This window comes from Falco naumanni, chromosome Z (assembly GCF_017639655.2).
Source record: "Falco naumanni isolate bFalNau1 chromosome Z, bFalNau1.pat, whole genome shotgun sequence".
NCBI classification, from domain to species: domain Eukaryota; kingdom Metazoa; phylum Chordata; class Aves; order Falconiformes; family Falconidae; genus Falco; species Falco naumanni.
This window is the reverse complement of record NC_054080.1, coordinates 1,363,768-1,387,226: the sequence shown is the minus strand read 5'-3', so window position 1 is coordinate 1,387,226 and position 23,459 is coordinate 1,363,768. Positions and strand designations below refer to the sequence as shown.

Below are 23,459 nucleotides of genomic sequence, written 5' to 3'. Positions count from 1 at the left end.
CATGTAAAGTCTGTACCTTGAGAAGATGCAGTTTTCCTCCTGAACTTCTCGTACAAATTAAAAAATGTTTTGTAAATAAGAAGCACTGCCTTTCTCCTTCCTTCTTCAAAGATAACGATCCCAGACGAACTTTGCTAAGTTTTCCCCTCTCAACTGAAGGGACTTGAATAAGGGAACCTGATAATAAAGATGCAAATTTACTGTACTACAGTAATCTTTAGTAGGCAGTGTTTAAAGTGTTAATGCATTGAATATTATCTTATTAATTAATGCAACTTTTCACTCTAGTAAGTATCAGTATACATCAGCATCTGTTTTAAGCACAACTCAAACATCTTTTTGTTGCACAAGTTCACTTTGTTTTTTTATGATAGACTCAAACAAGTACAGTCTAGACTAATGCTTACGTACACAGCAGGATTAGATCTTGGGCAAATTCTTAAGCAGTTTAAACACACTAACAGTACATTGATCAGAAGATGAACCTGAACAGCACACTGCACTTTTGACAGCGGCTAGACTCGCCAAATATACATTACTTAGAAGCCAAAAAGGCAAGAGCACGAAAAAAACAGGTTTTGAAGGAAAAGAGTCTGTGTATATGTGTGTGCCTATGTGCAAGAGAGATGGAAATGAAGCATACTTCTTCTTCTTATCTTGTACTGCATAATTTTCAGTGCTCCACAGCTCTTCTAAGATGTGTTACCAGTAAAACACTTCTGAACTAAATTGAACCTGCTTACATAAGTCTGAATTTGTGCTCTGCAGAACTCCAGACTGGGGACAGCTTTGCTTCTTCCAAAACCAGTCTCTGACCAACTTTTCCAGATTGATATCACCATGTGTATCACTTCTGAATTTGGATCTGGAGTTAAATTTGGTGGTGAAGTGCAATTCCTCTATGTATCAAAGAGAAGGATTTTATGATACAACTCACTGGTACCAGACAGGGCAGCCAAGAGACCTCCTAATCTCATTCCCACACATCTATCCTTACTATCACCCTTACACTGGCTCTTGCCTTACTCCAACATTAGCTAGCTAATAGATCCAAACCAGCGGGAAACTAATGCTGCAAAGCAGCAGCTGACTTAGCTCCCTGGTACGCCTCACTGCAAGGCTGAAAAAGCACCAGTGATGATGCAAAGAAAGCAACAGCAGCAAAACAAGCATGAGGGGATGGATGTTGCCCTGCCTCTTCCAGAAGCACCAAGATACTGGACTAGCATAGCTATATCAAAGCTCAGACTAGTGGCAGCTTCTTGACACAATGCAAGAAAATTATCCATGAAATATTAAATTAATAATACTTACTCTACATTGTCAAAAAAATTATCTTGTTCCAAGTTTGCATACAAAATCTTAAGCGAACAAACAGAGAAATTAAGGTAACTGAGAAAGCTACTGTTTATCTACTTTTTTCTGCACTAAGCTTCTTCTGTGTATTTAATTAGCCTTAATTTATTAATATATTTACAACTTTTACTGGCTGGTATAGCAATATACATACCAGTAAACCTGCAACAGAACAGTGTTCTCTGACAGCTGTTTCACATTTAAACTAAATGTGTACCACATGATTTGTGTCACTGCAACAAAACAGTGCAGTAAATTTATACTCTAGAAGTAATTTCCAAAGGTCTGCAACATTTTTAGATTCACTTAAATTCTGACCAACATCCACAAATACTTCTTGGTTGCTGTACACTTCCCCTGGACAAAACAGCCTACATGCTTCAGCTGTGAAAAACAGGAAGGAGATCATTCCCATGTGTTGGAATGGTGACTTTTCCATGTTACACCGACTGTCCCTAGGTCACACTGCAGGACCAAGGAGCGTGCACAAAGCAACTCCCAAGCAACTTCTCATCAGAAAATTCTCAGTGTCTTTTTAATCCTGAAATTTCCTCTCCCATTTAGGGTAACAATATCCAACCTGTATGTTTTGTTTCTTAGAATAATAGTATCTATAAATATGATAATGCTTACAAATTTAGCTTTACAGATAACCTTTTGGTTTTGTTTTTGTTTTTAATTTCCATTAGAATGCTTTCAGGAAAACCATATTCTATGCCGCTAAAATAGACAGAATGTTAAATGGTGTTCTTCTATAGAGCTGGAATGTTATCATTTAATAAGGTTAATCAAAATAAACTAGGGCTTTTTTAAATGCAGAAAAGAGGGACTGCATTATCTGTCTTTGATACTCAGTATTTACAGGAGAAACACATCTCCTATATGGGTTGTATGGCTCATCAAACAAGGACCTCATGCATTCTCATCAAGCTTTTGTGGTTAATGGCATTTGGCATTTGGCCACCATGCATTTTACTACAGTTTTCCTCTTAAGGAAAAAAATGGTCACAATTGGCCAATGTACAGTTGCAAGAAGGAAGTGAGGCTAATGCTAGAACATTTGTTAGTATAGTTTGGACAGTCAGCGCCACCTCAGGAATTTTTATCCAGCTACAGACCTAAGCACTTTCAGTACTTCAAACTGCCAGAACAGTCACACTATTAGCCTTTGCTCAATTCAAAAAATACAAAAGATTCTATTAAAAAAATATATTTTTTAGCCTCCGGTTATTAATTATTATTATTGCTTGATAAATAATTATTATTGATTGATTTAAAAATTCAGTTTGGTTTTCTCTGTTCTGGAGGTCTTTCTATTTTACCGTAAGGATGGTCAAACTGGAACAGGTTGCTCATTCTGAGAGGCTGTGAAGCCTCCATCCTTGGAAGCAACCAAATCCTCACCGGACATGGTAGAGAGCAATCTGCCCTATCTGATGTTGCTTTGAGCAGGTCTGATTGGACTAGATAATTTCCATAAATCTCTTCCAACTTCTACTAGTCTATGATTTTGTAATTGTTACATATCTACCCACAGAGGTAAATTCATAGCAGCTGATGGCAGGAACATCAGACAGAGTGTTTGGAAGCATTTAAAGGGCCTTGAGATGCCCAGCTGTCTTGGTTATCAGCCACTGTTGGATTGAAAACTGAGATTCCCTGTGTTTCCTTTAGACTCTTAAAGAAAACGTTCCTTAATTGTCTGCCATGACTTATAGTATGCCTGACAATAAAGTCTGCATCTAAGAGACAGAGAAAAGCAGGCCCCAAGAAACCTGAAGGGGAATCCACAATTTACATTGCAAAGCACTGCCAGAGATAGTTCCTATGGTCTCAGTTTGCAAAGCTCAACAGAATCAATCTCTTCTTAGAGAAGCGAATCATGTAACATATGGCCAACTTGTAATTAACCTCACGGGAAAAGCCCGAACAAAGGTAAAGGCACCTCTCTCATTTCTTAAGCTGAGGTTTCCTGTATCCATCTATACTGACTGACACACGGAATAGGAGCCTAATTGAAATTAGAGATGGACATCATTGTAAAAGTGACCCTGCTGTCAAGGGGTGAACGGAAAATGGGCTCTGCATTACTTCAGCTCTATTCAGGTTTCTGCACTTACACAAAATCACATGCAGTGGATGTTCCAAAAGGCTGTGATCCAGCCTTCTGTAACATACAGTCTTGTCCGCTGTCCTTTGAATGTACGCCCAGAAATAAATCTGAATTGAATCTACTTAAACTATGGGTTTGACCTGGGTCTAACACTCCAACAATAAACTTTTTCGGACCAATTCCTACAGAAAAAACAGTAAGTTTTTACTGATGAAACACTGGGCACAAATAATACCAGTCAATCTTAAGAGGAAAAAAACCCAACAAATATATAAACACCAAATATTGTAATCACCTTGGAAAAAATTCTCAAATTTAATTAAAATGCATGGAACAAGTCCATCTGTATTTTTCTCTAAAGCCATATTCGCTTTAAACACCTCAGTTATAAGAAATGCAGATATTTAATGAAGAATCAAGTAATTTAACAGTGACTTGTACAATCAATCGTGGAATTTATTAGAGAAAGTTTCATAGCTTGGCCACATGACTACAGAAACACCACAGAACAGATTTCAAAATGTATACAAAGTCTATTAATTACCAGCTCTGTATATGGCTCTATTAAAGGCAAAATATTCTGCTGAGGCTATCTAGAAAAGGTCTCATGAAGGGATGCACCTGACTTATATTCTTAACCTTTCCTAAATACATTTAACACTTTTCGGACATAAAGAAGCTTTTACCCTATGCTATAGACCTGTACTAGCTGTATACGAACCCACTAACATGTTTTAAATGATCCAGAACTAATTTATTATCTAGATAGGAGAAAAATAAGCTTCAATTATGAAATGTTCACATTTGCTGGTTTAACATTAACCTAAACCCTACCAAACAAGAACTGCAACCAGTTCCTGTTAAAAAGTGACACTTATTTGAAATGGAGAAGTTATTATAACACAATTCTGTGGAAGTTAACAACAAATTCCACCTCTGCTACAACTGTTTCAATAGAAAGAGTTTCCAAAACCATCAAGAATAGACAGAAAAGGACACAGTATGGCTCTTCCCCTCTTCACTTGGTAACCACTATATATTACAAGTAGTCCTACATTCCTGGCAGCACAGAATGCCTTTTCTTCATGATCTCTTCTTGCAGAAATGTTTTTTATAGCTATTCTGAACTTCCACTAAAGCTCAAAAATGCATCTCTCAAGAGGCAAAGTGAGTATGTTCAGGTATTATATCTGTGCTCGCACTATCAATTTGAGATGTTTCCAAAGTACCCAGAAAAATGGGGACAACTGACCGATCTTTTCTCTCCTAGCAATCACTTTACACTGACAAAGCTTCAGGCTTCTCCTGCACTTTTGCCCAAACGTTGGTATCAGCTGGGACTGCCACGTTAACTGACCAGGCAGTCCTGGTCCCTGTGGAGCTGTAGGTAATTTCCATCCCTTTGAAGATCACAGCTCAAGCAGAATGTACATTACTGTCCCATGGGTGCTTTACCATTCATGTGCTGCTGCTTTTCACGGTTCCTGAAGAAAACAGCACAGAAGTGAGGTTTCAACTACAGCCCCAAATTACTTGTCATCAGGACATTTTGTGACTTACCCTCCATGGACCACGAGCAGTCTTAGGATGTTAGCTGTGCCCCCCAGTGCAGTGACCTGCCCAGTGATGGCAACATCAACCCTGCTGGTTTTAACGCAATTTTTTCATGATTACAACAGAAGATAGCTTTAAAGATGAATATCTTACCTTGGCGTATAAAAGTTTGACTGGTATCTAGTAATATATCACAGCCTTCTACTATCGTTCTCTCTATGGCTAGATTCTTCCGGATGTTTTCTGTGTCACTCACTTCATCATGCATCACCCTGTTAGACACAATACAAAATGCACTTTAAATTCCCCTGAAATGCATCTCGCACCTGTTGCGTCTGTTTTCGCTTGCACTTACACAGTGTAGACACAGAAGGTAGCTGATGTCCTTTGCCACCTGCTACAAAACAGATATACCCATGAAGCACATTATCACTCTAGAGGAAGTTTATTGCCTTTTTTTCCATCCCTTTCAAATAATTTCATTTTTCCAGCGCTGGAACCAATTTCACCAGACTTGTTCTTAGGCTATTCCTAAAGATATCTGACAGACGCCACCAAGCTAAAAACCCTTCACAGCTGATAGAATATTATTTCTTGATCCTTCGTGGACTAGGCTTCCAAAACCTGGAAGTGTTCCCCGGAATTCTGTATTAGTTACAATACATTGTAGAGTCCCTGCCCATGGCCTTGGGCTCCCATCCTGCTCTGCTTCCGTTTACATCTCAATGTACCGTTCACTTCCCCCTCGCTTCCTATAACAACCACAGCCTTGATGGCTCACCACTTACTTTCTTCTGCTTTTTTTCATAGGCATCCACCCCTCAAACAGAGAAATACAGATTTTTTTCAAGGCTGAAACCAATCCAGAAATTTATATGGTGTCACAATGTATAATACTTTCCCAAACTGGGACCAGAGTGCAGTCCCTGAAAGCTCTTCCCTCAGAACTATCTTAAAGGGATGGAAATGAGTCCAGAGTTTTATACTTATGGTCTACACTGCCTGCCTTATAAGCACAGGAGGATCCATCAGTCTCAGACTCCAGTTCTGAACATTCAGTGATGAATTAGTTGGATCAGCAATGAACTCTGACTCATGAGGTAAAGCCAAGTCAAAACTAATGGATCTGCTCAGGCACATAACCCTGCCCAGAGAAATTCTCTCCTTTGCTTGAGTGGAAAGGAGATGTTACTTCTTTCTGCTTCAGATGGCCTCAGAACCAAACAGAACTTGATGAACACTGCAGGAGCCGAACACAAGACATTTCTGTAAAAGATACTGCCTGCCCAACTCTGTAAGAAGTTAGAGCTTGGAGAGGTGGGACATGACCTGACTCAGAAGGCTGCCTCTGTCCCAAGACACAGCAGGACAAAAAGGGAAGAATAACAAACTCCAAATTAAAGGGTAGTTTCCACAAGGTAGCAACTTTGTCTTAACAGAAAAAAAAAAGGTGAGCAGTCAAAAGCATGCAATTAACAAAAGCTATAAAGTGATTCCTCTTTTACAGCTGAATATTCTCCAGGTACATCTTTGGTGAACGATCCAGAAACTCAAGATTTATATCCTGGAGCTTATGCAGCATTTCTTTGTTCACAGCAGAAAACTGTGTTTCCCAGGGAGAACAACCAAATTTCTTACTGGGCTGACAGAGGGGAACATCCGAGACAAGGAAGAGCTTCACTTTGCAGGTTTCTACAGGGACTGCTGACCAGTTCTCAGAATATATCTTTAGTTCCTGTTTATCTGACATTATTTGAAGCATATATCAAAATCAGTTATTTCATTAACACACATGAAGTATAACACAGACTGAGAACTCAGTACTTTTCAGGACCCTGACTGATTCCCATTGTTACAGAGTATCAGAAAAGCCCTTTTTCTTTAAACTGTGAAAAAAAATACATATTTCTCTATGTAAAGAAAATTGGTTTGCTCATAACTCAAGAGTAGGTGGTTCCTATAGCAACTCCTATTCTCCCCTACCCAAAACACAAGGAGACACTTCTAGATGTATGTTAGGGAAGGAGGGAAAAAAAAAAAAGAGAGAGAGCCAAAATATTAGATTGAAGTATTTTTGGTTTGTTTCACTGTCTTTGTTTTGGTTTTGATCCTTCTCTTTAAAATAATATAAAAGAACAAAATGAAACCAAAATAAAGAAAATATTTTTTCATTTCAAAACTTTTATTATCAAACATAAGGCAGAAAAATCCTACCTTGAAAGTTCTTCTAGTTTAGATTTAGCAAATTCAAGGCTTTTTCGCTCAACATGTTCATGTGGTGTGTGAGCCAGAAGTTCATGAAGTGTTATAATATATCTAGGAATCTTAAAACAAATTAGATATAAAATCAGTAAACCCTTAAAGGAATAATTCCAATACAGCTTTTTGTTAAATATTACCTTGGTCAAAAAAGTTTTGCAAACATAGGCTTTTTTTAAATTAATATCCACAGCTAAATGATTATACATACATTCTAAATATAACAACCGCCAAAAATACTGAACTTTCCAGTGACAGAGACTGTATATGCATATGGATGTTTTCAGTCTGAGGAAACACAAAATCCATTTATTACATTTTAAGAAAAAGATCAGATCAGAGGTAGCCACAAATATGCCATTAAATTTCATTGTTTCATGCCGCTATCCATGTGCTAATACAGAAAATTTTCACAACTCACTGGGAGATCCACACATACCTACCCTAAATGTTAATAAGTTATGTGCATCTAAATTTCTTGTGGGTTTGAAAATGCCAGCTGACCTGTTTGCATTTAGATTAAATTCACATTGCACTAACAGACATTGAAGAACATGCAGCATTTGACTATTAAAGGCCACAGGGCAGCACAAGGACCCTGATCCATTTGTTATTACTTAAAGCAGTTTCAGGTCTTGTAACCAGAACCAAGTGATACTGCACGATACCTTGCCTTTACAGAATCAAAGTTATTTAGGAGGAGACAGGAATTCTTACTAAGCTGAAATGAAGAGTCATCAGCAAGGATACCCTCCATCTCACATGACTAAGACCCTCTCTCTCCCTTCTAAGATCCCATGACCTTGTTTCAACTCAGCCAAGAAATCCCAAAACTTCACAATACACAAGCTCAAAGCTAAAAAAATATATTATTACAGGGCTTAATGGCCCTTTAGGCTAATATGAATAACTAGCAGTAATAAAAGTGCCACTGATCCCCGCCCCTCCCCCCCCTTTTTGTTAAACACAGTTTGCTAGTAACTGAACAAACGGAGGGGATTCACTATTCTCTTGATGAGTAAAATGTAAAAAACCACGTAAAATGTACGTTAAATGTAAAAGACACAAAACCATCAGACCAGTGTTTCACAGACCTCTTAAAACAGCTGCAAATAATTAATCCAGGCAGATCAAGTAAAAATATCTGAAGGATAAATAAAGTTTTCAAAACCTTAGCAATGTATTTTTTGTTTTCTAAAGACCAAGTCACTGGAGAGCAAAGTGGGAGGAAAGTTTCAAAACGTGTTCCTAGTAAAATACTTGTGGCTGCTCGAACTTGCTATACCAGGCATATTATCCCTCTCTGGACCACTTCGTAATCCTGCAGCAGGCAGAAGTCCAATAATTGTTTCTCAGTTTTTTTTCTTTTGGCATTAGTCCTCATCCCACATTCCCCTTCAACATATATAAGATTCTGAAGAGAGATGAATCAGTATTGTTGGAGAAAAGACCTCTACAGGCAGAGTTTCAGTATAATAATGAAACAAATGAAAACAAAATTATTTTACATGAGAGTATTTTTATTCTAGCAAGAAGAATATTCAATCAATCGCAATGTCAGTAACACAAAATTAAGCAATCAAACATTAAAAACAAATAGTCACAAAAAATATACAGAGACTACCTGAAACATGGGGTAAGTAAGGAAAGTTTCCAGCATTCGCCCCTCACATGCTGGGTTGGCTTCATATTGCTTCAAGAGTTTGTCAAAATCTCTGTTTTGCTTACAGTTTGCCAGTACTTGTAGACTATATTGATGATTCCGAACAAATTCTTGATATATGTTCAGCATTGGCAGCAGAATGTCAAATAAGTCAGCTAGAAAAAGTCAAGAAATGCTTTTTTTTTTCCCAGCTACCCATCACTTGAAACATATTTTTAAAGAAAATACTATGTTCTATGGAAGTGAATTACTATAATCACTTCTGTTACTGCTGTTTCCCATATACTGAGATTTTAGAAACATTAAACTCGGCTCTTTCACCTGCCAACACATGTTTTTTCTGGTTAGCTAATAATCAGAAAACATTACCGAAAATTCAGGGGCCCATGTCTAATCAATGCCTAGGGCAGAGCATTCTCACATACGGACTGGAAGGTGGTCGTTACTGCCCATGTGGGACTCCCACTACACCAGATCTTGCGGTATTAGTTGTGGAAATGTGTTCCGTTCAAAAAGGACTTTTTTTTAAAAGTCCTGTCTTTCAAAAAAAACCCCGAAGAACACAACCTTACTGTAATTTCAAATAAATATGAACATTATCCTCCTAGAGAAAATAAAGTAACTTACCTAGGATTAAGGTAGGCCAATTAGCTATTCTTGCTTTTAAGCCTTGGTGAAATATCTCATGAAGAAACATGATTGTTTCACTGAAAAACAAGTATTAAACAGACAAAAAGACAATTCAGGTTTTATTTTCTGATTAATGATTCACAGAGAAACATCTCTTCCTGGTTAGTAGTATGGTTTGCACTCTGCTAGGGTAAAACAGAAGACAGTTGTTATTATTATGGAAGTAAGTGCTTCTTATTCATAGAATCACAGAACAGTTTGGGTTGGAGGGGACCTTAAAGACCACCCAGTCCCACGCCCCTGCCCCGGGCAGGCCCCCCCCCCCCCCCCCCCCGCCCCCAGCCCAGGCTGCCCCCAGCCCCGTCCAGCCTGGCCTTGAGCCCCCCCAGGGACGGGGCACCCACAGCTGCTCCGGGCAGCCTGGGCCAACTCACCACCCTTGCGGTAAAAAATTTCTTCCTTAAATCCTATTGAAGTTTACCAGCTTTCAGTTTAAAACTGTTGCCCTTTGCCCTATCCCTACATGCCCTTGTAAAAAGTCCCTCTCCAGCTTTCTTGCAGGCCCCCTTTTACTGCATTGTTCACAATGTTTAGTGCAATAGTCTAAAAAATATGCAGTATTTGGTGTAGAAAGCATATTCTTTTTAGTTCTTTTAAATAAAAGCACCTATTAAATAACATTTTCCACACAGTTTAATTAATAGGTTTTCCAAGAATATCATTGACAATGCATTCAATAGTTTAAGAGGACCAGTAAGATGCAGAAACCTGAAGTCAGTGGTAGTCATCTACATTCTTGCTTGCTGCTGTTTAAAATCTGAAGCTTAACAGCTTTCCTACAACACAAACCTTAATATTGTATTTTAGTTTATGAGGTCAACAGCAGCAGGGGACATGCCAGCTGTAAGAAAAACCATAAAGAGTACAGTGATTGTGAATGAGCTATGAAAGGGAAACTAGTCTCGTAACTAAAGGAACGTGTTTTATGTCTTAGAAGTTTGGGGTAGACTTGGATGCAACCCCAACCCTGTATCAAATGTTAGATGCCTGCTGGTTTATTTGTACTTACTCATCACAATAGTATTTGTATGCTTAATGAAAAGAACAATTCTTTTTTGTAGGATATGAAAAGACAAGTGAGAGGGAAGGAGGTCCTTAGGCAGGACAACAGAAAATAGAATATCTGATTTATTCATCCTCAGGGTCTTATCTGGACCATATGAGGCCACTAAGTCAAATTTTCCTCTCTTAAGAGAAAAAAAAATAACAGGAAAGGTGACAGAAAATTATGAGAACAGCCCCAAGAGGCATGATTCGTCCTTTTCTTCCTCTAGCAGAGGAAGAAATAGAATGTAAGAGGCAAAGAGGTGTCGCTGGTTTCAAACAGCATCACTGACAGCACCATGCCTTTTACCCCTGGAAACGTGGTCTACCTCAGTGACATCGTTTACACCGCAGCAAAAAAGCCAAGTGTCAGACCTCACTACTACAAACTGAAGCAGGGAAGAAGCGGTCAGAGAAATTCCCGAAAGCAAAAAAAACCCCCGTACCTGTTAAGGAAAATGCTACTAACATCATCGTGACTGATAGGCGGCTTCTTTGAACTTGCAGCCATTCTTAAGGGCCGCAGAAAACAGTTCACAAGAACATAAAGTTGATGTACATATTCAGATTCAGCCTCCACCATGTTAAAAACTATCTGATTCCTTTTTCTCATACTTTCTGCATGGGGAGAACAAATATAATCTTGGACAATGGTTTTCCATTTTCTTCTACATAACCAGCCCCGCATAAAGCTCTGGACCTAAAAACAGACCAAGCAGAAAAGAAGAATGAGAAAAAACATGACTTATCATAAGCTCTTCATAATTCATATTCTTAGAATAAACCTCTAAATGAAATGCCTGTGTTCAAAAAAAAAGGCTGTTGCCCTCATTGATCTATACGTGTTCCTCAATTATATTTTTTTTAGATTTCTCATTGTTAATGAAATTCCCACAATCACTTGGTCATATTTGTTGCCAGGAAACAGATCAAAAAGATACCACGTACATATCAAGGTACCTTTTACTGCAAGCTCAAATGGTGTGCTTTTGCATATACTCTTCCTATCAGCACAACTGTCCTATGCACTGCGCCGGTTTTTTAACTCCTTTTACCTCCTCTTACACATTTATTTTATACCCCCAAAAGCATTGTGCAATGCTTCCAGGTAACACATTCCAAGAAAGACTCAATATCATTATTGACATAACGCTAAAATAGTTGTTAAAGTCAGTTTGCTTTCTGTTCTGAATAGATACCGCTTAGCATGTGTATTTAAAGCTAAGTATCAATATATTGCTTAGAATCTGAAACCTTTGGCATTCTTAAAAAGTATCTCTATGTCACGGGAAAATCTACTTAAGCATAATATCCACTGAAGTTACAAGTGCATTAAAGTTTAGAGAAAAGGTCTGCATCTGGTCACAGAAAATTTCAGTATGTCTTTGCCCTGATCTTGATGTGAAGATCATTCATCTTGAGAGAAACACAAAATCTCACTGGTAGCAGTTTAATCTGAATAAACAACTTTAAAAAAAAGAGCCCATCTGTCAAAATAATCAACATGTAGAATGCAGTGAATTATGTACAGAACCGGAGCACTCCTACTAAAAGAGACATTTCCAGCTCTATTACAAAGTTTAATCTACATGAAAAGGAAAATTCACACAAGGGTACCAGCTTAGTGCTGACCCTGACCTTCAGACTGTGTGACCCAGAAAAAGTGAGAAACTAAGTCCACATACTGTAATACTGTGCAATTTAAGAGACTGAACACTGTGAGAATAAGGGTGACACATACAGGACCACATCTTCAAGCATGAATTCCAGTGACGGGCACAGCTCTGGAGACTGGTTAAATCCAGCCTTAAGCAATGCTACCAAAAGCTGCACATGTAAATGCCATACAGGTTGGGACAATTCTGTCACTGTTATTAAAAATGCTGGCCATCGTCTCCTGAAACAATCACCATCAAACAGACCAGCTGACAACTTAAATCAAGATTACTCTCTGCATTGTCAATATTCCAGCTGCACTGACAGAATATACATTACTCTCCTACTAGAAATATATATAAGTATTTTTGTAAGAAAGGAGTATAAAGTCACTATACACTTGACTCCCACAGGGTATCACCCATGGCTTAATTTCAGTCTTTGCAAACACAGGCAATTGAATGCAATGTGCCAGCTTCTTTAAGAAAATAAATATATACGTTGCAAGTGAAAATGAATACTTAAGTAACAAATACACTATGGGATAAATGTGGCACTGAACCATAGGAAACTGAAGTAATTTAAAAGGTTTAATTACGGGCCGGGCAAAGGCAATCTTGCTATTTGACTGTACTTAATATAAATAAATGAGGAAGAAACTAGACAGATTAAAATGCAGGAGTGCAACCCCCACCCATTTCCTCTTGAGCACAGAAGACTGCATGTTTACCTTTTTAATTTTTTTAATATCTGGATCCTCATCTTCCTGGTTGCCTTGATAAGGTCGCATTCTTTCTTTTGTTTTATTGAGAGCTATAATCTGACAAAAACAACCATTCATTAAATGCTTTCTTAAGTTAATGAAACTCTTAGTTACAGACCTAACAGAAAAACATCTCTCCCTTCTTCAAGCCTGTTAAAGCTGCACGGAATGACAAGCATGTATTTGGTCACAGGGACTTGACTACAGTTCTCTGAAAACCAGCAAGGCTCTTGATGCAGATGGAGGAAGGAACAGAAGAGAGCTGGCTCTCCTCTCAAAACCAAGTGTTCCTTTCAGACTTTATCAGCTCAGGACTGCAAGAAAATTTTTAACATTCAGTGCAATACAGCAGTTTGAAATTGTTCTCAATACTGTCACAGCCAAAGACAATGTGTCAAGGATCAAGCTCCTGGTGTGACAACCAGTAGGAAACAATGCAGTCAGCGGCGACCATACTGCAACAGAGCGTGTCACCTTCAAGTCTCTTCAGTTTAACAGTCCCCAGTATTTCTAAGAAAAATATTTAGCCAAAGGTTCACAAGGGGACTACTACATACTAACTGGGTTCTGTTATTTTCACAAATATTGCAGAAATACTGAATATTATTGCAACGCACACAGCAAAATGTTATAATTCAATGATCTCTTGATGGCTGTGGCACATACCTCAGATTTAAGTCTTTCAATTTCTGTGTCCTGATCTTCAAGCTGATGTCGGAGCTGGTTGGCTGCAATCTTTTCAGTCTCCACAATCTGGACAAGATGAATGTACTTCTGCATTAACACCTCCCTTTCAATCAGAATATCTGAATAGCTATGAGGGAAAACATTTATGTTAGTAAAAATATGTTTTTACTTATTTACGTTAGTAAAAATAGCCAAGTATTTTCTTCCATATCCCCTTATGAGATATTGACAGCGTAAACACTGCACCAATGATAAGAAACCTGCAAAACCGTGTTTGTTTGGCTTAATATATAATGAATAAAGCTTGATCGTAAATCAACCGAACTGACAGTGTTCAATATCCTTTTTAGACACAGATGCTAGCGGTACCCAGTTTCCCAGTATCGAGTTACCAAGAACAAGACAACGGCACTGATCTTTTTATGAGCCTCTAATTCTCAGGCTAAGCCGAAGAATTCTCTTAATTCAATTTATTTTACTTATTTTAAGGGCTGCTTTTTTCCCCTTCTTTTCAGATGACTTGAGGGGAGCATCTGGCACCTCCATCAGAACTATTTATAATTTTCCCCACCTGTCAGATCTCTTTATGGGAGAATTCCCGTCACAACTGTTGTTTTAGTTTGCTACACCGAGTTTACTGTTTAGGCCACTTTGAGGTGACTCAGATAAATGCATTTGTTCTGATTAGTAACAGGAACTGTGGTGTCAGTCTTCTTTTAGCTCTTTGGTGGCAAACCATCATTGATTCGTATTTTCCTGAAAAGGGAAAGTATCCCTAATGCAATTAGATGTCACAATCAGAGCAGTGACAGGGATCACACTAGAAATACTGTTCCCAGCTTAAGGTAAAGAAATTAGTTTCCTCCTAGGCGACATCTTCATCAGACTGTTCGTTCACGCGATTCAGTCTCTCTCACATAGGTAATTTAAGCAGAAGACAGACAGTTGTCCCACGTGCTTGTTTACTGGCCTTGATTCAGCAAAATCTACACACACACTGCCTCTTCACCTAGGTTTCAGAAAGCTTGCCCCTCTGACAGTTAAATAATTTTACAAGATAAAGACCAACAAAACATAGCAGAATGAAGCCCTAATCTTTGAGAAAGGACCTCTTACTATTTTACAATTTATCAGGGAAAACGCTGACTATCATATCTCTTTCCACTGTCAAGTTAGCACAGGATTTGACAGAAGGAATTTCTTAATTACACATCTTTTCCTTTTAAATTTCTGCTTGTTACAGCACTCATTAAAAAAATGAACATTTGCTATTAAATATTGTGAGGCTTTTAAAAATGTAATAATGTGTATCCTCTCCAGGTGATCTTTTTTTGTACGTATTTACTTCCAGGTCAATCAGTATTAGTGCAGCTATATACTGGAGCGGGCCGATCTTGAGAACAGCTATTAAATTCAACTCTTTAACCTGGAAAGGAAGCTTAGATTTAAAATAATTACAGTTAGTTCCCACAGCTATCATAAAGCAAAAGTTTATCCTCCTTGAACAGATTATAAAAAGAATAAGAAATGAATTTAATTACATTGCATTTATTGTTATATTTGGACTACTGCAACAGTAAACAATAAATAGCAAAAAAAGCTCAGAGCATCTCTTCTAACAAGTAAAACAACATACATCAAAAAAAAGCTGTCATGAAGCAATCCATATATCTTAACTGTGCAATGAACAGTAATAAAGTATGAGATTTCAATAATGATCTTGTTTTGCAAGAATGTTGTATTTAATCTCTTTGCACCCTAAAATACATTGGCATATGATATATAGTGTCTGAGTTAGAAACACATTTAGCACTAGTTGTTTTACAATGACTAGAGATATTACAAAGATAAAAATACATGTCACATATATAAGAAAACGTATTCCTACAGCACCACCTTCATTTACATTTAATATAAAAAAGTAGTTTCTTCTACCTAAAACCAGGTCTAGACAGGTGACAAGACCTTTTCTCCAATTTATCCTTTCCAAAATTTTCTTAAACTTTTCTACTAAATGCTTCCAATACAGAATTTGACCGATTTGGCTTTACTTTTATTGGAGACTGAAGAAAATAGTATGATACAGAATCACAAAGGGTGAACAGAGCTGCAGTGGAGAGGTGACGTGAGACTGAAGACATAATGTTTTTCTTTCACTTTTTTGATTTTTATTTTCCTCCTTTAAAGGAAGAAACTTCATTTAGATTTTTCAGCTTCTTTAAATGCATTAAGCCAGATTTCCACAGTCTTGCTTTACTAGGGAACAGAACCAGAACTTTGCTATGGAAGATTGAAAAATTCTTGTCCTTTTGAGAGGTACTTAAAGAGCAATTTGCCTAGTTGGTGGCTTTGGCTGTCTAGAATGTCAGTCTTATCCTGGAAACCAAACATTTCCTTCACTCCCATAAGCAGCAGTATGAAGAGCAGTTAATTAGAAAAGCCTGTGTACACCTACACTAACTTAGAATAGGCTATCCATTTTCTCCCTCAAAACTGCTACTTGTTCTGGGAAAGGAAAATTATAGGATTATGGAATCAGCTTCACATACTTCCAACAGCCCTTTTCATCCATCTCTCTGTACGGATGAGTTAAAGATCATCATGCCTGAAGTGCTAACCTGTACGCCAGCACGATGCCAGGAGCCTTCCAAGAGGGCAGTTTCAATAGTGACTCGATTGCACATGTATACAAATCCCTTGTTAGGGAAAATTGTACCAAAGTGTTCAGATGTCAAAGGAAGATGAAAAATTCATAAAACAACTTGTAAGCAGCCAGCCTGGATCTAGTTCTGTGGCTTGGATATTGTTTGATACAAAGAAGCAACTGCTGTAAACCACAGCTTTCTATGGATCGGTATTAACATCTTATCAAGAGAAGCAATTCTACAAATTTATGTTTGTAATATTGTAATAATATGTAGTGAGATGCAAAGACAGAGAATTCTGAAAACTGAGGCTGCTCCAGTTTCCTACTATCATCTGTAGAGACAGGACCCAAAACAGGTACTTCAACAACCTTGAGCTCTGACTGACCACTGCCTACCACACAGAGACTGGAAGAAATGAAGAAATTCCTGAGAAAAATTATGCATTGTTTAGGCCCCATGAAAGCTGACATGCCCAGAAAATGTAGGAAAACTGGAAAAAGTTTAACCAGTGCCTTATTATTAGGGTCTCTTTGTTGTGGTAGCAGACCAAGACGAAGATTCCAGTAGTGCTACCAGCAAACGTAATTCATTTTTGCACTGAATTCAGACCAGAATTATGGTTCACTGGATCACGCTATGCTAATTCTACTAAAGCTTGCTCAGGCAGCTGAAAGAACCAGGCAGTGGACCTGGCCAGAACTGTTTATGTCATATCAAATCACCCTTTTGAAATGCAAAATGCATAACCTAACCAGCTCTTTATGAAAAACAGGCAAGATGGCTCTGGGGGTCTGGAAGGCAAAAGAAATTGTCTAGATCTGCTCATACTAACCACCTTCAAGCAGCTACAGGACTCCTTAACAGAGGAGAAACAGTCTCCAGACGCGTTTTAAAGTCTAATGGCATATTAACAGCCACTGTAGGGATGGAAGCAGTAAAAGTTGCAATAGAACTTATGCAATCCATCCATAAGACTCTAACCACGGTGACTTTGGAGACCATCTGTACACAAGCACCATTAACTTTTAATGAACTCCAACATGATAAAGGATATCAAAGGATAGCTATGGTGAGGGTTGCAGGGCTGGGGCTTATGACAAGATACAGAATTTATATGGGCTTTCAGATACGCATGGGCAACTGTTTAGAAAGGGTGTAAAAGAGGTGTCTGCTGATTTCCAGTCAAACAGGTGGGAAATGGCACTTGGACTGGTGAACAACTACGGCAACAGGGACTGGAGGGTGGGTAGGTGGGTGTAGGACTGCGTGATACATGAAGAAGCATGAGAAGTCCACACTCCAAACGGTTTCTACTACAAGATTCTTTTAATTGACACAGGGAAATACAAACTGGAATAGAGGGTCTTTTGGAGGGGTGGCCCCAACAAGCACGGGAGGTTTTGTGCACCCAAACCATTGTCAGCTGGGGAATGGCTTACTCCAGGAGCACGGGGGCGTGGAGGGGAATGCTGTCTTCTTTTTCCACTAACATACTTTCCTCCTGATCAGTCAGAGAGGGTAACAGGATGAGGCCGTTGGTGTTGTCTGTGCCTGCATGAGTGCTGAATGTTTCTGCCTGTGCGGACCCATGTGGCCAGCTGCGTTTGTGTGTACATTTGTGTGTTTGTTTGCATTGGAATTACATGCCCAGGCTCACTTCTGGTTCAACCCCGGTATGTATAGCGAGCAGTGACAGCTTCACCTCTACAAAGCTACCAGCTCTGGCAACCCCAATCACTTTTTTCTGTGCATCTAGCTAGATAGCATCCGGAAGGCAGATACAAGATTGCATTCCCATGTTTTGAGCATTACTCAAATTCTTTCTGCCTCATTCCCAGCAAACTAGAAACTATAAAATTTTGGTTATTATAGCACCAAGCCTCAGCTAATGGAGCTTCTCCAACAGTGAGGCATTAGCAGCAAGGCATTTGCTCTGAGCTTCCAGGCAGCTCTGAGCTACCATACTGAGCTTACAAGTGCCTGCAAAATACTATGTGAAATACACCCGGCATTAGCAAGTGAAGTGTGCCAACAAACCTGAGAGCAAGCCTTTTTTTTTTTTTTTTTCTTTTCTTTTAAATGACTGGTTGGAGGGCAGTAGTTCTTCATATGCCTTAAACAGAGACCTAGCTGAAAGCAGCACTCCCACCTTTCCCTCTGCTCTGCACTTGTGCTTTCCCGCATCCCACCCATGCGCTTCCCTCTCCCTTGTGCAGCGAACACAGGTGTATTGCGTGGATGTGCAGCGAACAGACCTGGAGGAATGAGACAGATTAAAAGTAAGCTGGCAAAAAATAAACAAAACTAAATTCCTTTTAGTGCAAATTAGTTTCCCAATTAAGTTCACACTTGTGCCTGCATGACAGAAGGGCTGGTAAAGGTGTGGGAATGAATGGCTGACTTACGAGAATGACAGCTGCTTCCTTCAGCAGCAATGTGGGCTTATGCAGGACTGAAGCATACATGAAACTACAGCCTGAAGCACTTAATTTAAGACTTTCCAATAAGCTACAGTAGAAAAGGCTGAGAAATTTGATGAGTACTGCATCCATATCAAAAAAAAAAAAAAAAAAGAAGCAAAAAAGTTTCTGAGTTAAAAGCAAAAAACCCCATTAAAACCATAGAATTTGTAAAAGGGTGAAAAGTCCACCTCCATGTATCAAGGGTGAAACAGATTTTTTTATAAGAGAACAAGTTCTGGAACAAAGCCCAAAACAGGACTTCCAAATGCAGTCACTGATGGAAGAATTAGGATTTGCCAGGAATAAATCCTCCAGCCCAGAAATGTAACTCAGAAAAAGCAAAACTTGCTCTGCCACCCTGGATATTACTGAGAACCCAAAGCACTGAGAATTCAAATAAAATGGAAAGAGATGAAAAGCAGGTATGCACGTAAAGCTCACAATGGAGTCCCATTAAAATATCCTGAATTGCACCTCCCATTGAAAGCTCACAAGCCAAACAATCTCTCCCAAACGAGGAGAGGACACTATGGGCAGGAACGTAAGCAATGCCAGCATCTACCTGCAGCACACAAAAGCCTGTCAAGCTCTCGAAGAGTGTGCACAGCACCCCCCAAATGGTAAGCAGTAGCATCCCACCCACAGTGAAATCTTCCAAGAAACGATGGACAATGCCACAGCAGAAGTAAGAAATTACGCATCTGCATCCAAATAAAATACCTTTTTTATCCAGAGTGGGACACGGGGCACAGTGAGATCATGTTATTTTTTCAACAGTTTATAACTTGCGAAATAAAAAAAAAAAAAAAAAAAAGGAAGGTATTTTGATGGCTGCAAAAATGTATTTGGCAAAAAGTCATGAAAAGCAATCCAAAATTAGATTTTGTATATGTCAATCTAAGGGAAAAAAAAAAAGAGAGAGAAAAAAAATACAACAAAACCCAACCCCAACTACTTTGTCTCAGCTACTAATGAAGATGAGACCCACCAGAAAGCAATTAAATACCTCCATTTTGCAAATGTTATCATACTCAACACACCACAGGATGTTCCCAGGCCTGTTTTTAATTTAAGGGTAGAGGGGATGTTTTCGATAACTTCTAGAACTTTTACATAAGACACCTGAGATACTACAAAAAAGTATATTCAAACGGCTACACAAAATATCATTCAGCAATCCAAAACAGAAACCTGAGAGAAGGGTCAGAAATGTCTTAGGCTAGCCTCAAATGAACAGTGACACTGAAGAAGTTGCCAAAGCTTGTCCCATTTGTCAAAAATGCAGATGACCTTCAGGAAAAGTCTGAATTATGATGCAAGCGAAATCTGATCCCTGAAGCAAATCTGTTTTATTTTCATTAAGTTAGGAAGAAAAATCTTTTGCAATAGTCTAAAACTGTTTTCACTTCTTTGTTATGTATTTTTGGTAAAAGACCCAATAGTTAAATAGCTAATTATGCAACTCCAAGTTGTTTTGCTAAACACCACGTAAACAAACAAAAGCAGCTTTCAGTCAAGTAGAAAAGCATCAGAACAATGGGGTAACCACCAGTAGTGTACTAACATTCTATGTTTAGCAACTACATTTCAAAAATCTTTTTGTCACTTGTTGATATTTGAAAAGAATACTAGAACAAGAAAAAGCATGTCCAAATCCCTGGAAAATTTCCCCAAGAAATTTAGAGACCTATACAGAAAAGTAGATTAAGAAAATCTCAAAAAATAACATAGGGCCCTGAGAACATCCCTCACAGTCATGTCCACAGTTTGATATTATTAGTAGTGTCATTTCAGATAGACACAATTAATGAGGAAAAAGTCCAATAGCAGAAGGGATGGAGATAAAAATACTGATGTTCCTTACAACAGAGACCCAATTGCCTTCTGAAGGCTGCAATGATCTTTCTGGTGGAGTCAAAATTCAATCACCCCTGCCTGGGACCTCACAACTAGCTCCTTCTAAGCAAGTTTAAGTCCTTAATATTTTCAGCTGTGTCTTGTTTAGCATTTGGCTTACTTTTCTGTTAAGTTCTGCCTTGAAAATTCATGTGTTCTAAATTAAAAGCTACTAGCTGGTGGTGTTCATTTTTAGTTATAACGCAAAATCACTTCTGTTTACATGGCTCATGTCCTAAGCAACTCAGAAACTGCCTGGCTCCTTACGCGTTACCATGGCACTGCAGATGAGCTGAGGTGAGCATCTATGAGAGGAGGCTGGAGAAAGTGCATTTCAGCAAAGAAATTTTTCTTCACAAACCACCTCACAAACCTTCAGTTATAAGATTTTCATTTAGATTATACGGTAAACCTTGCCCATTTGCCACACAGACCTTTTCTCAGGGAAAGATTACTGCATGGCTGGAAGTCATAAACATGTCCCTTTTCACAAGACTGATTGCTGTTCAGGACTTCAGTTTTGAAGCTGAAATGTTATTTGTTGCACTTTAGCACTGTAATGGTTTGACCTCCTCTTTCCTACGTTTATTTCTGTATAAGAGCTTTTTAAGAAACACTCCTTTATTCATTTGGCATATCACTTACTTCTTCATTCCTCTAACACAGGACTAATTCTTCTTGAGCTAATTTCAACTGGAACACAATCACTCATGAGTAATAAAATACAGTGATATAAGAGCATGAATGATAAAGGCATTTTTTCCTATAACACACCGATGATCTGAAGCTATACACATCTAATGTACTGTAACGTTCATTTCTGTTTAGAGAGTGAACTTAGATTTTCAAATTGTTATCAATTTATTTACAATAAAATGGAGCTAAGGATTAAAAATCAGGTTTCATACCTAGCTTGGTGAATAGCTTCTACCCATTCATCCCCATCAACTTCATCCTCGCAACGGAGCTCCAGCGGCTTCTGCCCTTCATGGCCAAAAAGAACAGTAAAGTAATGCTGCAAATTAGAATAAGGGAAAACATGTTCAGAAACTCCTTTAAAGAGAGTGGACACATAAAATTAAGAATATATATATATGTGTGTGTGTGTGTGTGTGTGTGTGTGTGACTTTTTAAACACAGCCCAAAGCATTGCCAGCCCATGAAGATGTGTTTTAGGCTGTTAGTCATGAAACACGGATTGAAGTTGAAACTGTATCTTTAACATATTCCCCTGTGTATCAAGGTAATAGCTTTCCTGATAGTTACCATTATTGTTCTTAAGCTCCCACATACAAGACAACGGTATGTAATTCCCTAGGCAGCTTCCACAGTCAAATAGAACAGTGTGACTGCAGTGGGGTGTCTCTAGTTCTTTTTGCCTTGCATTTTTCCACCTAAATTTTTTCTTAGATGCCCAGCATGGGATACCAAGTCTGGATACAAGTTCCTCACAAGAATGCAGGCTGTGCACTGGCTCTAGCTTATCTCCTCACCTTTCCAAAAGAACAAAGGAAGTGTGCCTTCTCATTCACCACACCCCCCAAACAGTTTCTGCCCTTCTTTCAAGAAGCTTCACCCATAATTGTCATTGCAACAACTTTTTGTTTTCCCAAGAAAATGTGATTCACACAAGAAGTGTCGGATTCCTTGATGTCATTTCTCACATGCAGGATGTTGCCCATGGTGTGTTCCACAGAACACAGAATTTCAGGAAAGTTTCGCTACTTTCAGAATGCAGTAAAAATAATAATACCTAGTGGTGAGAGGGGAACCCCCATTCATCTATCTTAAAACCCATTTCACAAGGTTGGTCATTTACAACCTTATGTTGCATAGCTTGCGTACTAATTTACAGCCAGGCAGAAAATGAAACTCTTCCAACTCAGGAGAAAATAGGTGAGAAAATGTTCTACCTGAATGCACACCTGCAATTTCCATAGGCACCTTAAATAGCTCTAACCAGTAAGCCAGCTGTTTCACAGGTAGAGGGACCAGTGAAAGACCTGCCCACACACAAAACCAGCTGGTTATTGGTTACGATGTGATTCGGGAGCTCTTACAGCTAAACATCTCTGCACCAGCTCACTCAGTTCTCTTCACTACCCAGAACTTCTCAACTCCTCTTCCACCCTCATCCCAGTTAACAGGGAATCGAGTATAACTGGGTATACACTTTCTGGGGTCTAAGAGTAAATTTCGAACTCGCTCCAGTCAGCAAGCAAAGTATGTAATTTGAATTCCCCCACACCGTTAGCCATTGTTTACAGCAGCGAGAAACCTGAAGTGATTTCAACAAACATTCTGCCTTCCTCATCAAACCTACAGCTCGGCTGAAAAAGCCTCTCTGAGCCAAACACCATGCTGGAGACAAAGCAAATATAAACCACCTCAGAATTAAAAGCCATTTCCAAGGCAGGAGGAACACAAGCATAAACAGAAACAGAAGGCATGAAATTTTACCTACAGAGAACTGGCTGCAGATACTGCCAACGCCAATAATTAATTTTGTCCATATAAAAAGAGATTATTTCAGCCATTTATTAGCCCCTTCTGAAACACGTGGCAGCCTGCTGCACACACACAGCCCGCGCAGTGTGCACAGAGCAGGTTCAATACACCCCAGGTGCACTGGATTCACTGCAATGGCTCTAGCACTGTCTGCGCACCT

General features: G+C 38.8%; 1 protein-coding gene across 2 annotated transcripts in view; it reads right to left on the bottom strand.

The window, feature by feature from the left end:
- RASGRF2 (Ras protein specific guanine nucleotide releasing factor 2) overlaps positions 1–23,459 on the bottom strand; it is a 131,823-nt gene that overhangs the window by 67,349 nt on the left and 41,015 nt on the right. For both annotated transcript variants that reach the window (XM_040580614.1, XM_040580615.1), the window contains exons 2-10: positions 21,700–21,806; positions 13,765–13,912; positions 13,066–13,155; positions 11,126–11,379; positions 9,573–9,652; positions 8,907–9,100; positions 7,238–7,347; positions 5,177–5,295; positions 17–177 (exon numbers count right to left, since the gene is read on the bottom strand). In XM_040580614.1, coding sequence (XP_040436548.1) covers positions 17–177; positions 5,177–5,295; positions 7,238–7,347; positions 8,907–9,100; positions 9,573–9,652; positions 11,126–11,379; positions 13,066–13,155; positions 13,765–13,912; positions 21,700–21,806 — 1,263 coding nt within the window. The remainder of the gene's footprint in view (positions 1–16; positions 178–5,176; positions 5,296–7,237; positions 7,348–8,906; positions 9,101–9,572; positions 9,653–11,125; positions 11,380–13,065; positions 13,156–13,764; positions 13,913–21,699; positions 21,807–23,459) is intronic.